The sequence below is a fragment of the Dipodomys merriami genome, unplaced genomic scaffold, assembly GCF_024711535.1.
Source record: "Dipodomys merriami isolate MVZ:Mamm:240054 unplaced genomic scaffold, mDipMer1.0.p SCAF_3, whole genome shotgun sequence".
Classification (NCBI taxonomy): domain Eukaryota; kingdom Metazoa; phylum Chordata; class Mammalia; order Rodentia; family Heteromyidae; genus Dipodomys; species Dipodomys merriami.
The window spans coordinates 52,449,716-52,465,466 of record NW_027204492.1 but is presented as its reverse complement, the minus strand read 5'-3'; the positions used below and the strand labels follow the sequence as shown (position 1 = coordinate 52,465,466).

The 15,751-nt window shown below is 35.1% G+C and overlaps 1 protein-coding gene across 1 annotated transcript; it reads right to left on the bottom strand.

Annotated features, from left to right (window-relative positions):
* Positions 1-1,605: 1,605 nt before the first annotated feature.
* On the bottom strand, positions 1,606-2,907 carry LOC138839470 (actin-related protein T1-like). The gene has a single exon (XM_070039047.1). The coding sequence runs from the start codon at positions 2,745-2,747 to the stop codon at positions 1,611-1,613; it is 1,137 nt and encodes a 378-aa protein (XP_069895148.1). The 5' UTR covers positions 2,748-2,907; the 3' UTR covers positions 1,606-1,610.
* Positions 2,908-15,751: the final 12,844 nt, after the last annotated feature.

The window sequence follows — 15,751 nt, the reverse complement described above, 5'->3', positions numbered from 1 at the left end:
ATACACCAACAGCTCAAGAAATTAAATTCCCCCAATACAAATCCCCAAAGAAACAACCACCCCATTAGAAAGTGGGCTAGAGACCTGTCTGAAGAGGAAATGCAAATGGCAAAGACACATATGAAGAATTCCTCAACAAGTCTAGCTATAAAAGAAATGCAAATCAAAACAACATTGAGATTCCCTCTTACATCAGTTAGAATGTCCATAATCAAGAAATCTAACAACAGATGCTAGAGGGGAAGCAACCAATGGGGAACACTACACATTGTTGGTGGGAGTAAAAACTTGTTCAACCACTCTGGAAAGCAGTGTGGATTTTCCTCAAGAAACTACACATAGAGCTCCCCTATGACCCAGCAATCCCTTTTCTGGGAATCTACCCAAATGTCCACAAACAAGGCCACACTAAACCTACCAGTAAGACAATGTTCATCGTAGCATTCATTATTTACCATAGCCAAGACATGGAACCAACCCAAATGCTCCTCAGTGGATAAATGGATCAAGAAAATGTGGTACAAATACACATTGGAATTCTATGGTTCCATCAGAAAGAATAACATTGTTCCATTCATAAGGAAATGGAAAGATTGGAAAAAAATATATAAAGTGAAGTAAGCCAGACCCAAAGAAAAGCAGGTCACATGATCTCCTTCATTTGTAAGAACTAGAATATGTAGAAGATACTCTTAGCAGGGGATCTCAAGAACCCAAATGCTTAATGAAAAGGACTACATAAAATGAAGCATATTAATATGAACTTCAATTAATGGAATCAAGAGGCTCTCATTAGATAGACTGTATAAAATTCATTCTTTTTCTTTATTTTTTTTCTTTCTTCATTTCTCTTAGCTTTTTGTACCTCATGGTTCTCATAATAAATAATGCAATATGTGGAAGAGAAAGGGAATCACAGAAATAGCAGAACATTGATACTTGACACTGTGTGATATGAATATTACAACTTGGGGGATAGGGAGGAGCAAATAGAAGATAAAGAGGGATGGGGTAATGATGATTAAAAACTAATGTACTTATTGTTTTACCTAGGTAACTGTAACCACAACGCATCATCTTTCAATTAAAAAATAAAATAAAATAAATAGTTTTATTTTGCTAAAGACTAACACAATGAAACTATTGCTTGAGTCCGTAGAAGAGACCAGCATGTATTTCCATCTTTGTTCCATAATCTCTGCACATTTTTCTTGGTGATTCTCCTTTGCATACTATCAATTTCAACTATAACACTAACAACTGAAAATAGATTCTAGAAACCCTAACTGAATCAATTTCTAGGCATAAGCATCAGGCACCTGTTACTATTAACCCTTAAGTAAATATATCAACATATCACCCAAGATTTTCTTAGGAAAAAACAAATTTAAGAAGACAGAAGAGGAACTAGAGCCCACAGGTCGATTAGAACCACCTAAAGATTGCTACGCATACCACAAATTACTTTGGAACTACAAAAAAATTAACTGATACCTGAAATGAGAAATGATGTTTATTGAATATTCTACTGAAGCCCAAGGAGCTATCCTACATCTCCCTTGTAGTTCAACCATATGTTATTTTGAACTGGGCTTTGTGGTCAGTGCCTGTTAAAAGCATTTTCTTTGGATAACAGATTCACCAAACTCTTTGAACTCCAAGGAAGTGACCCACATCTTCTTAAAAGCATTCATAGAAGTCACAACTGAAGCACCAATCCATGTAGAGAAACTTCTATCAGGAGTAGCTATGATCTTAATAAGGGTTCCCAGGGGAGTCCGCTGTTGTATGTCCTTCATGAGCCTTTCTGTTAGTCCAGGGAATAAAGTGCTGCCTCCTGAAAGCTTAATCTCCCCAAAGAGGTTCTTCTGGATGTCAGTTTGGCATTTTGTGATACTGTTGTAGAGCATTTGGGAGAGTCCTGGATTGGAGTCACCAATGAGGTTAGGTGAGAAAAGTATCTCAGGCAATTTGCACAGTTTTTCTCCCACGTGGATGACATTCCCATCTGGAAGTCTGTATTGTTTCAGGATCTCTTCCTGCTGTTTCTTACATATTTCCTTCTCTGGCTCCAAAGGGACAAAGCACATTTTCTCTTTCAAATTATCTGTAATGGCCTTATTGAGTATACATGGGAAGTTACAGTCTCTAGTTACCAGAAGGTGAGTGAGATGTTCGGTGATATCCCTCCCTGCCACACAGAGCCTGCTGACTGCATGAGGCAGGTAGTAACCCTCATAGACAGGAACTGTGCTAGTAATTCCATCTCCAATATCGATCACCAGGCCTGTGACACACGCAGAGGCATAGAGAGCTCCCACCGCATGGTTCAGCAGATACAATGCTGGCACAGAAAATTTCTCAAACATGATTTCCGCAATCTTCTGGCGAGTGCTTCTTGGATTTAAGGAAGGCTCAGTCATTAGTACAGGATGTTCGCTGGATTTTATACTTAATTCCCATTCAAACACATGATTCCAGAGGTTCTCCGCATCATCCCATCTTGCCACCTGCCCACGCTCAATGGGATAATGCAAAAATAGCCTATCATACTTGCGCCGGGCTTGTTCTCCTATGAAAAACCTCTTCTGATGGATTCTTAACGAAGACATGTTAAGTTTTGGGTACCCCACAACAGAGTCGATGACACAACAGGGTCCGATCTCTCCTGACAGACCTACTTTGCAGAACCCAGAGCCACAATCAAAAATCAAAGCTGGAATATCCAATGAGTGTCGACTAAACATGTTTGCCTCGATCTTCTGTACTTCACCAAAATAAAGATATTCTTGGGCCACGTTATAGAATATGGGGTAATTCCAATAGTGTCAAAGCCACAATATTCCAAAGTTCGTAACTTGTCTCCTAGGTGAAGTTGGTAAGATGTCCTTAATCCACCAGAAAACACTTATACCAACCCCATAAGTGATGACTTTCTGGTGGCCCAGTGCCTGCTGATAGTATTTCAGAGGAAGTACCCAGGTATGTAGTAATGCAGCCATGGCAACAGTGGTCCTTATTGAATCACAGATGGGTCGGGCCTCAGAACAGCCATTACCCCTTCATGGTGAGACAAGCAGCAGGTGAAGGCAAAACATATGACAGGTTAGAGTAAACAGAACCTAAAGCAGAGGCCTAGTTTAAAATAAAATCTCATTAAGGAATATATAAAAGAACCATACCTATTTTAAATACAAAATTGGTGAATATCTATATTTATATCTATATATCAGAAAACATTTCTTAATTGATATTAGAAAGAAGACTGCAGCACACATACTGAGAATTGTGAGAACTGAAATAAAATATATTCTATGGGAGAGGGACAAGTGGAGGAGGTAGGGGAGGGAAGGATAGTAGGAGAAAAACAAAGGAGAGGGTAACAATGCTCGACAATAAAGGTACTCATTACCTTACTCATGTAACTGTAACCCCTCTGTACAGCATCATTACAATAAAATAAAAAATTTAAAAATAAAATGCCACTAGAAAATTAGCAAGTATATATATATAGAAGTATGGGTGTGTGTGTGTGTGTGTGTGTGTGTGTGTGTGTGTGTGTGTGTAAAACAATCTCAATCAATAACTGGGTAGGTTAAATAGAAATGTTATGTGACTATTAGTTTATTACATATTTATGATAACTTTAATTAGTCTGAGAACACTTTTAGAGGCCTTGATTTAGAATTGAAGCTGTTAAGTAACAAGTTTGTCCCAGGTTAATGTTCTCTGTACTTGTTAAGCTGCTCTGTAATGTGAGATGGCAAAAAATACTCTTGTCTTTGTTAAGAAGAGGAGGGAATAAGCATCAGCTAGAACTTCCAGTTTAGTCGAGATATCTATATTCTATTCAAGTCACCTCTTTAAAATATATCCATTGAAATCTGTTTTCTTATTTTGAACAGTTCACTGAGGTAACTTTCAAATAATAGACACACAATTTAAAGTACCCTTTGTTTTAGCATACTTATATCCCCATAATAAAATCAATTTGAGACAATTTCTTCTAATAAAGAATACAGTATATTTTATCTATTACTGCTGACTAGACTATCCTCTTAAGTATTAGGCCGCAGGAAACTATTTTCTGTCTGTAAATTGTAATTTTTCTGCATTTTTCACATAAATGAAATCATATATTACGTAGCCTTCGATTCTGAAATCATTCAGGCCTTATATTGCCTTTTAAATTCAAACATTGCCTCGATAAAATGTTCTTTTATCATCTGAGAGACATTTAGAGTTTTAAACTCTGTTATTATGAGATACAGTTCTAGAAACAATCTCATAGTTTTTTTGTGTGGAATTAGGTTTTCATTTCCATATGGCATATATCTGAAAAGAATTGTAGGTCTCTCTCGTATCCTATGGAAATGTGGGAGAAGTTAGACAGTTTTACAGCATTGTAAAATATTATTAAGCATTGCCTAGCCAGGCACCAGTGGCTCTTATCTGTAACCCTAGGTATTGAGGAAGCTGAAACCTAAGTGTTGTAATTTGAAACCAGCCCGGGCAGGAAAATCCATGAAACTCTTTATATCTAATACTACCAAAAAGCCAAACGTATGGTACAAATAGTAGAATGGAGCAAAAAGCAGTTCAAGAACAGCACCCAGGTCATGAATCCAAAACTCAGGATCAGGATCAGTGCGTGTACATGCACACACACACACACACACACACACACACACACACACACACACACACACACACACACACACACACACACACACACACACCTGCTTATATTCATTATAACTCTTATAGCAAGCATTAGTTTTAATATGATTTTTTCCCTTCCTGATTCTCAAACCCTTCCTGTGGCCCTAACTATATTGATTAAAGGATTAGCAGTTCAAGTAACCAGGTGGATAGTGTTCACAGGAGTATAGGCTGCTTTGAAAATTTCACAGACATCCTGAGAAAGTTGCACAATGAAGCATAATTCTGTCTTCTGGAGATAATAGCCCAGCAAATAACTTGTACAGAAATTTCTGCTATTAGAAATCCTAGAGAACTTGGGGCTGGGAAGTTTGCTAAGTGGTAGAGTGCTTGCCTTGCATGCATGAGGCCCTGTGGTCGATTCCTCAGTTCCACATAAGCAGAAAAACCTGTGAGTGGCGCTGTGGCTCTAGTGGTAGAGCACTAACCATGAGCTGAAGAGCTGAAGGACAGTGCCCAGACCCAGAGTTCAATCTCCACGACTGCCATAAAAAGGGGAAAAAAAAGAAATCTTGGAGAACTCTAGATGATGCTTAATGCATTTCCACCAAGGCAATGGCCCTACAGAAGATCTATGACTTGCATAAACATGGTGTTCATGTGAACACATATTAACAATATTACTTTCCAGTTTTATTTTACTTTGTGAATATCAGAGTGTCAAACATAATATCACAACAGGTTACCATGGTAGCAACTTCTTATGATAAGCAGAACACGTATTTCAGTGGGTTTTATTATTAATAATAAGGTTTTTTATTGTGAAAATATCATACAGAGGGATTACAATTACATGAGCATGGTAATGAGTACATTTCTAATCAAGCATTGCTGCCTCATCCTTTGTTTCCCCTTACCATTCCTGCCCTCCCATCTCTCCGCCTCCCCACCAAAGTTGTAAAGTTTGTTTTTCAACATAACTTCTTGTATATATCATTGTTGCAATGGGTCCACCTATTTAAACAATAGGTCCACCTAGTTAAACAATTTGTTTTTTCCCTTCCACTCCCCAAATTATACCAACATCAAATACGGTGAAAACAGGACTTATACCCTGGGGGAGGACATACAAAGTAACAAAGAAATCATCTCATAAATATGTTAGAAACAATAGCAAGAAAGAAAAAACATTTGAGTCCTTATCTTGGGGTTCATTTCGCCTAACATCAAATTATCTGACCGTTTCTGCTTGTCTCAGGCATGTACTAGTTACTGCAAATAAGGGAAATCTTAGGACCTATGTTTCTTTGGGCCTGGCTTACTTCACTTAATATAATGTTTTCCAAGACTTTCCATTTCCCAACAAATTGGGCAATGACATTCTTTCTGATGGAGGCAGGCTAGACAAACAATTGAATAGAATTCAGTGGGTTTTGATGTCACAAATGTCTCATGACCCATTCATTATAGCCCAGAAATCTGAGATGATAAAACTTCAGAGCATCATGGTATATAAAAGTCCTGATTAGGAGTGTCAACAGAGCTGCTTCTAACTCTATCTGCAGGGCTTGGTGTTTCTAACTGCAAGCTTTAACTTTATTTTTTTTCTTTTAATTTTTTAATTTTAATTTTATTGTCATGGTGATGTACAGAGGAGTTACAGCTACATAAGTAAAGTATTGAGTACATTTCTTGTCAAATTGCTACTCCCTTCACCATTTTTCTCCATCTTTCCCTCCCTCCCACCACCCTAAGTTGTACAGATAATTTCCAACATAGTGTCTTGTAAGTATTGCTGTTACATTGGTTCCCCCTTTGTCCTTCATCTCACTATTTTTTGTTCCTCTTCCATTCCCTAATTCAAATAAATATATATACAATACTCAGGGTACCAAAATCAAATATAGTGACATCAGGGGATAAACCATACGGGAAAAACACAAAAGAAAAAAGAAATCACATAGTACATTAAAAACAACAACAACAAAGGAAAACGTCTTATGTCAGTATCTTGCTGTTCATTTCGCTTAGCATCATCCTATATGGTCGTGTGTAAAAAGCTATTGAACTATTCTGTTCATCTACTAAGATTGTCATACATATTACAGATAAGGGAATTATTTGTAATTATTACAAATAAGGGAAACCATTTACCTATGTTTCTTTGGAACTGGCTTACTTCACTTGAATATGATTTTTTCCAAGTCCTTCCATTTCCTTACAAACGGGGCAGTGTCATTCTTTCTGATGGAAGCATAGAATTCCTATTTCTATATCTATATATTCCATGAGACACACACACACACACACACACACACACACACACATATATATATATGTACCACAAAAAATTCTTGAACCTCAGTATTCATATCTGTGAAAGTTTAAATGGGTAAAGATACAATGTGAGCTCTTTCCAAATCTGAATATGCCTGATTATGAAAAGCCACTATCTATTCACAAAATCCAGTTTATTTTCTAATATGTCTTCCAGGCAGCTTAAAAGATACTTTTAGAATTAATTTATAAATATATAAGTAAACACTTTAGTTGGTATGAGTATATACAACTGTACTGAGGGAAATACAATAGATTCAGGGGAAAACTCAAATGGTATAATTCCTTGGGAAGGCTAGCTCACAGTCCAATAAAATAAACACCAGGAAACTGGTACTCCAAAAGGGGATGAAGTTAAGGAGAAAAGATAAATGAACAAAGAGAGGAAGAGAAACATAGTCATAATATTTAAATCATACCCTACAAAATTATGATAATTTTGCCAGGCGCTGGTGTCTCACAACTGTAATCCTCGCTACTTAGGAGGCTGATATCTGAGGATCGTGGTTCAAAGCCAGCCTGGACAAGAAAGTTGGTGAGACCCTCATCTCCAATTAACCACTCGAATACCAGAAGTGGCAATGTTAGTCAGGTGGCAGAGTGCTAGTCTTGAGATGAAGAGCTCAGGGACAGCGCCCAGACCCAGAGTTCAAGTCCCATAACTGACAAATAAATAAATAAATAAATAAATAAATAAATAAATAAATAAATAAATAAATAAATAAATAATGATAATCAAGGGATGGGAGAGCTAGGTAAGAATGATGAGGGCTGGGAAGGTGGTTCAATGGTAGAGCACTTGCCTTGCATGCTTGAGGCCCTGAGTTTGATTCCTCAGCAGCACATAAGCAGAAAAAAAAAGCCGGAAGTGACGCTGTGGCTCAAGTGGTAGAGTGCTAGCCTTGAGTTGAAGAGCTGAGGGACAGCGCCCAGGCCCAGAGTTCAGGCCCCATGACCGGACCCAAAGAAAAAAAAGACTGATGAAAGAGGTGATCCAGATGCATTGAATTAATAAACTGCTTTTTTGAATGAGAAGTTTTTTGTGTAGCAACTTAAATATAATAAAAATATTAAAAATAAATAATAAAGAAGGAAAACAAATGGCTGTAAAACATGATGTTTTTGTTCTCTGCTGGTGAGATATATATCATTGAATCATGGAAATAATTTACCCTATGTTACTAATCTGACTACTTAAGATTTTGTCTCCAAAGATCATGACAGTGGATGGAAACTCCTTTGAGAATATCTATATTATATCATGTGTGAGAAGAAAATTATCTCTGAAACACAAGCAAATATAGTACTGATTAGGAAGCATTACTAATTAATAATACATGACAGTTTTTAAAGACGTATTTTCCGCTGTTTATATGCTCAGCAGCCAGTCACTAATTAGGTATTGTAGTATAGAACCTAGGTTTAGAAAATCATAAGAATTTGTGCAGGGGTATATTATGGCTATCAGCAAAAAAAAAAATGCATGGTCTAAAGAAAGTGTGAGCTGAAGGTCATAATGCGCCTGCTGGCTGAAAAAGCTATTGGAGCAGTTATAAACCACACATCCAGTAAGCTGTTTTTTGGATGTTGGGTGAAAGGCTAAAGAGGATAGAATAAAAACTCCATGGAAAGACAGCCTATAAGATTTGAAAATTCCTCTTCAGGCAATATGCAAAATGATATTAAATGTCAAATTTCAACAGAATTGCAAAACAAGTTAAAGAGTAGCTTGACTACCTCCTGAGTGAAGAAGACAATAAAAAAATTAAAGGGATACAAAATTTCTTTTAGAGCTTATAGCCTTTTAATGAACATTAAGTACAAAGAAGTCAGATATGCCATAAACTCAGGAAGCATCACATTTACTAAAGATTTATTTTTAGCTCTATGAAGACTGAAGTAAATGCACTAAGATATTATCATGACAAAATATGAAGCTAAAAATGATATCATAGTTACATGCTTTATTTTTAACAAAAGACAGTTCCATTAACATTGACTAATAATGTTGCCTGGAAATATAAAATATCAGTTTCCTCTTAGTTAAAGGTGTTTTAACCAGCAGGGATATCGCCTTGAAAATTTTTTTTTTCTGTAATGCTATTAGGGAACTTGTACCTTCTAGGATGTGTTGGGGGTTAAATCCTTAATAAGAGTTCCATGGTAACTTGTAAAATTATTACCTTATTATCTTGTGATTTTCAAAATGTATTTCAAAAATATATTCTGAAAAGTTCAGGAGGTATTTCAACAATGTATTTTTAAAAATCCCAAATACATTTCAATAACATATTCTGAAATATTTTAATTTCATTATTACATTATTTGTATATTTTATGATCTCAATAGTTACAAAACTCATTCACACACACAACAAAATTCTAGTCATTAAGATGCTGCCAGAGAGCATTTCTGGATAAAGGAAAATAAAATCAAATAAAATACAGACTAGACTGGATGTTAAATCCAGCCCTTCTGGGAATGAAAAGGCCCTTAGAGATATTCAGTCACTCCTGGAACTTTTTTGAAAGGAACAGTTTTGCTTCTCTCTGAAGTCTGCTCTCTAACTTATTCCAGCTGTCCAGTTAGGAAAACCTCTGCAATCATGCAGGACACAGTAGAACAAGATGCACAATAAAAGAAGAAAATCACTGGTGAGAATACATTTCTGGAAGGAAATTCAAAATTTTCAATATGAAAATATGAATGTGATAAAGGTACTGATGAAATAGTCTTTCTGTTTTGTCCAAAACAGGACGAAGACATTGAGGATTTACAAAAACAGGCAAACCATGATTTTTCTGCAGGATTATTTATTACAATGTTAGGAAAGCTATACTTCTGAGCCATTGAATGGAAATATACTATATACTGAATAGGAATATACAATTTTAAAATGGATAAGCCAGCTAATGTAAAGGAGGACATTTATTTGATTAAGTGTCTTTCTTGTGAATTTATGACACCCACAGCGAAAACCATAGATCAAGGAATCTCCAAAACTAGGCATGTTTGACAATGTACATTTAATATTTATGTTTAATTTACGTTTAATTCTAGTCCTAGACTTTCACTCTTCTCTGTGAGACTTCTGTCTCATATTTCTACCATTTTTCATATTGCTTTTGCTCTCATTTATTAGGGTACAAATGACTGCAGGAAAAATAAAAATACATAAAATAGAAAATACCTGCTGTATTGATTGTTTTGTATCCAATACTATGGTACTTTCCTCCCCAAATGGTACCTCTTCCCCTGCTACACACATGCACAGATCAACCAAGAATTATCTTCAAGACAGAACATCCTAGAAGGCAGATATATTTCTGGGTTTTCTGCTTTGTTTTGTTTCATTTTAATTATGTGTGACATTTACTACAGGCTTATGTCTTCCATTCACAAAAAAAAAGAAGAAATGAATGTGAAAAAATATAAAACAGGTACAGTCTAAGATAGGATTACTAGTGTGATGAGAGAGAGAAATGGAAAAGGTGAAAGAGAGTTAATATGATCAATATACTTTTTATATAAATGTATGCAAATGGAAATTTAAGCATGAAATCGGTTTTAGAAATGGAGAGAGGGTGAGAGTACATTTTGTGCATATATAGACATGTCAAAATGAAACACACTTGTAAAAATAATATATGCTTATTAAAATGTGAAAAATTATAAATGACAGTATTCTAAAACAACAAATTTAATCCTTTTAATGCAATAAAAAGGAGGGCTACAGATCATAAGACTTATGAACATATCCTGGAAAATGTATATGTAAAGCATGCCTGCTGTGATCCAAAGATACTCACAAATGTTCAGATATAAAGATTAAGAAAAATAATTATCAAGTATATTTCCTTTGCAATATACATATGACACACACTGATGTTGACAAGATCTGCAAATATACATCTTAAACCAGATTTGCTTTACAATGAAGAAAAGAAACTTTTAGTGGTATTGGTATTACTAAATTACACAGATCATATCTGCAGTTTGATTAGCAAATACAATTTGTAATGCATAGCAAACTACATTTTAGTGTGTCTAGCATCTTAACCAAGTTTGGGGGGGGGGCAGGGGATGGTGGAGTACCTGCAAAAAAGGGTATAGTTGTTCTAAAGAATGATACTGAAGTCTTTCCTTTAGGAACTGAAAATCTGTTGCAATTCTGAAATGATGACATTCTCAAAAGGCAAATGAGAATGGACAAAAATGTATTTGTGTAAAATAAATTGAGTGTACATGGAGTGTGTAGAGTCAATTTCCTGTTATCCATATCAGAAAATGAGATCAATCATACAAATTCGTAATGGAGGTCGGTAATAAAATATATTTATATTTGTCTGGAGCTACACTTGGAAACAAATAAAATTTAGCATAAATTTTTAAATCTCCTTTAAAGAATCTGAATTAACACTTTTAGTGGTAATCAAGATTGGATAAGCACTTGGATTTAAATTCTGCTTTTTTTCCTTTACAGCCCATAAGGGAAATTATTACTCAGATTGATAGAGCTTAGTTTTGGAAAGCTTGCTATCGAAATTTAATTTATTTGTCAACTTTCTTACAAAAAAATTGTTTATTCTAAAAGCACTTTCTTCGAAGTTTTTCAATCTGACCAGAGAGGAAAAAATAAGTTCATAATTTGTTATGGTAAAAAAGAAAAATTGTGAAAAAAAATTCTGACTCCAAAACAACTGAAAATGCCATATATATAAATATATTCACTAATATATTTTGTTTTTTATATATAACAAAATATATTAGTGAAAAATCAGAGGAACAGTTTGTGTGATTTAAAAATATAGTTTTATAGAACTATACACATCAATTTATGGACAAATAAATTGAACGAAGAAACAAACAACTTACTACTCCAAATTTAGTCTGTGTGTCAACAGTACAAGCATCAGTTAAGATTTCTAGAAATAAAGAATTTTAAGTTTCACATAAGACACAGAAAGTCAAATTCTGCACTATAATGATATCTCTAAATTGAATGAATTCTGTGCACACTGTTTTTGAGAAGCATTTGTCAAAAATATTTCTGTAACTTACTATCATCCATTTGCTATAGACTTATTACCCAAAGGCAATAGATTTAAACAAACATATCAAGAAACTTGTTTACTTTGTATTTTGGAGAGTGATTCGCATTAAATAAGCTATTGTCCTGATCTAATTAAGTTATCTATTGAATTCTGCATTACTTTTCAGATTTTTCATATTAAATTTAGTACTGTGGTAGTACAAACAGGCATTGCCAGGGAATAATTTTTGATATTGGAAGAATCTTCTTTATTTCACAATAAAATTTAAAAGTCCTTTTCATTCACACTCAGAAGTAATTCCAATTTCATAGCTTCTTCTATTTAATTTTTACTCCAAAGAAATGATAGATTGTCAATGAGTATCTATTAAATTATTGAATGTTAAGAAATAATACAGAAGAATAATTGCCTACCAGGCAGTTACTTTATTAGATGAAAATATCTTTAAAATTAGCCAGAGGAGATAAAGAAGGCCACTACATACTAATTAAGGGATCTCTCCTTTAGTAGGATACTACAATGCTTAATATCTATTCAACAAACAACCGAGCACACAAATTTATCTAAGAAACACTGCTTTCCCTCAAACCTCACATAAATCTAAAGACATTAATTGTTGGGTACTTTAACACACCACTATCCCCTTTGGATAGATCAACCCAGCAAAAACTCAAGAGACAAACCTGATATCTAAACAACTGCATAGATCAACTAGACTTAACAGACATCTGAATATTTCACTTAGCAGCATCAGAATACACATTCTTCTCAGGAGCACATGGAACACTCTCCAAAATAGACCACATTTGAGTTCACAAAGCAAAATTGTCCAAATTCAGAGACATTGAAATTGTGCCCTGCATACTCTCAGACCATAAGGCAATAAAAGTATAACTCAACACCAAAAGCCACCAAAGAAAGTCTTGTAACACATAGAGGCTAAAGAGCACCCTGGAAGGGATTAGAAAGGAAATTCAACTGTTCATGATATTCAACAAAAATGAACACGCAAATAACCAGCAAAGGCAGTACTCAGAGTCAAGTTCATAGCTCTGAGTTCCTATATGAAAAAATTGGAGAGATCTCAAACCAGCAATTTAATGAGACATCTGAAGCTCCTTGTAAATGAGCAGCAAGGTAAACCTCAATCCAATAGACAGCAACAAATTATTAAAATTAAATCAGAATTAAACGAATTATAATACAAAAAAAACCTAGAAAGAATCAACAAAAGAAAGTGTTGGTTCTTCGAAAAAATTAACAAAACTGACAGACCCTTAGAAAATCTTATCAGAAAAAGAGAACACACCCAAATAAACAAACTCAGACATGAAAATGGAAACATCACCACAGAAACAAGCAAGATTCAGAACATTATAAGGGAAAGTTTTTCAAATCTTTATGCTAATAATTTGAGAATGTGGAAGAAATGGATGATTTTCTTGCAAATATCGACAAGGCCAAACTAAACCAAGATGATTTAATTCAACTTAACAGACCCATCTCAAGCATTGAAATAGAAACAGCAATAAGAGACCTCCCACCCAAGAAAATCCTAGGAACAGATGGATATACAGCTGAATTCTACAAGGCTTTTAAAGCAGAACTCACACCAATACTCCTTGAACTCTTCAATGAAATTGAAAGTGAAAGTTCGCTACTACACTCTATCTAGGAAGCCATCATAAAACTCATCCCCAAACCAGGCAGGGACTCATCGAAGAAAGAGAAGTATAGACCCATTTCTTTGATGAACATTGATGCAAAACTTCTCAACAAAATTTTGGCCTATAAACTTTAACAACTCATAAAAAAAAATCATAGACCACGATCAAACTTGATTCATTTCAGGGATGCAAAGCTAGTTCAATATATGCAAATCAATTAATACAATTCATCACATCAACAAGAGCAAGGATAAGAACCACATGATTATCTCAATAGATGCATGAAAAGCATTTCACAAGATCCAACACCTCTTTATGATGAAAACTGGTAAACCTAGTAATCCCTGGAACATTCTTCAATATAATAAAAGCTGTGTATAACAAACCTACAAACAACATTATACTTAATGGTGAAAAGCTAAAGCCATTTCCTCTAAACTCAGGAATGAGACAAGATGTCCATTTTCTTCACTTCTCTTCAATTTAGTACTAGAATGCATAGCTACAGGAATAAGACAAGATGCAAACAGAAAGGGGATGCAAATAGGGAAAGATGAATTATAACTCTCCATCTTTGCAGTTGGCATGATCTTGTATTTAAAGACTCCCATGGACTCCACTCCCAAATTACTCAAACTAATTCGAAACTTTGGCAAAGTCGCAGGGTATAAAATTAACCCTCAAAAATCAATGGCTTTGCCAGGAGCAAGTGGCTCACTCCTGTAATCATAGCTAACTCAGAAGTCTGAGATCTGAAGATTGTGTTTCAAAGCCAGCCTGGGCAGTAAAAGCCATGAAAATCTTATCTCCAATTAACCACAAGAAACCTGGAAGCGGCACTATGGCTCATGTAGTAGAACTCTAGCCTTGAGCTGAAAAGCTGAGGGACAGCACTCAGGCCCAGAATTCAAGCCCCACAACCAACCAAAAAAAAAACAAAAAACAAGAATCAAAAAATCAATTGCTTTTCTGTATGCCACCAATGAGAAGAGCACAGTTGAAATCAGGAAAGGAATCCTTTTGTAATAGCCCAACAAAAATGAAAATACCTCGGAGTTAACTAAAGAAGTGAAGGACATCTAAGATGAAAACTTTAAAAACCTAAAGAAGGAAATTAAAGCAGAATTAAAGAAGTGGGAAAATCTCCCATGTTCCTGGATTGGGAGGATTAACATCATGAAAATGGCAATACTGACAAAGGCTATCTACAAATTAAATGTGATACCTATCAATATCCCAACCTCATTCTTTAATGAAATTATGGAAGAAATCCAAAAATTCATATGGAGCAATAAAAGATCACAAATAGCAAAAACAATCCTCAGCAGAAAGAACAGTGCTGGAGGAATATCAATACTAAATTTCAAACTCTATATCAAAGCTATAGTAATTGAAGCAGTTTGGTATTGGCCCAAGAACAGACCTGAGGACCAATGGAATAGAGCTGAAATAAACCCACCTATTTATAGCCACATAATCTTTGATAAGGGAGCTAAGAAATAGAATGGAAGAAAAACAGCCTCTTCAGCAAACTGTGCTGGCAAAATTGGATAATCACCTGTAGAAAACAAAGCTAGATCCCCATATATCACCCTGCACCAGAATCAACTCCAAATGGATCAAAGACCTCGGAGTCAAAGAAGACACTCTGAAAACATTACAAGATGGAATTGGAGAGACCCTAGGTCTCTGTGGCACAGGCTGGAATTTTCTTAATAGAGGCCCAGCAACACAAGAAATCAAAGAAATGTTGGACAAATGCGATTGCATGAAACTGCACAGTTTCTGCATGGCAAAGGACATCGCTAGCAATTTCAGTAGAAATCCCATGGATTGGGAGAAGATCTTCACTAGCCATACAATGGACAAGGATCTCATATCTAAAATATACATAGAACTCAAAAAACTAAGTCGCCCAACAAAAAAATCCTCAAAGAAACAACTGCCTGATAAATAAGTGGACTAAAGTCTTAGAAAGAAACTTCTGAAGTGAAGGACCTCTATGATGAAAACTTTAAAAACTTTAAAAAG

Coding starts and splice junctions, on each gene's coding strand:
- LOC138839470 (XM_070039047.1), bottom strand. CDS start 2,747: ATGTTTAGTCGACACTCATTGGATATTCCAGCTTTGATTTTTGATTGT.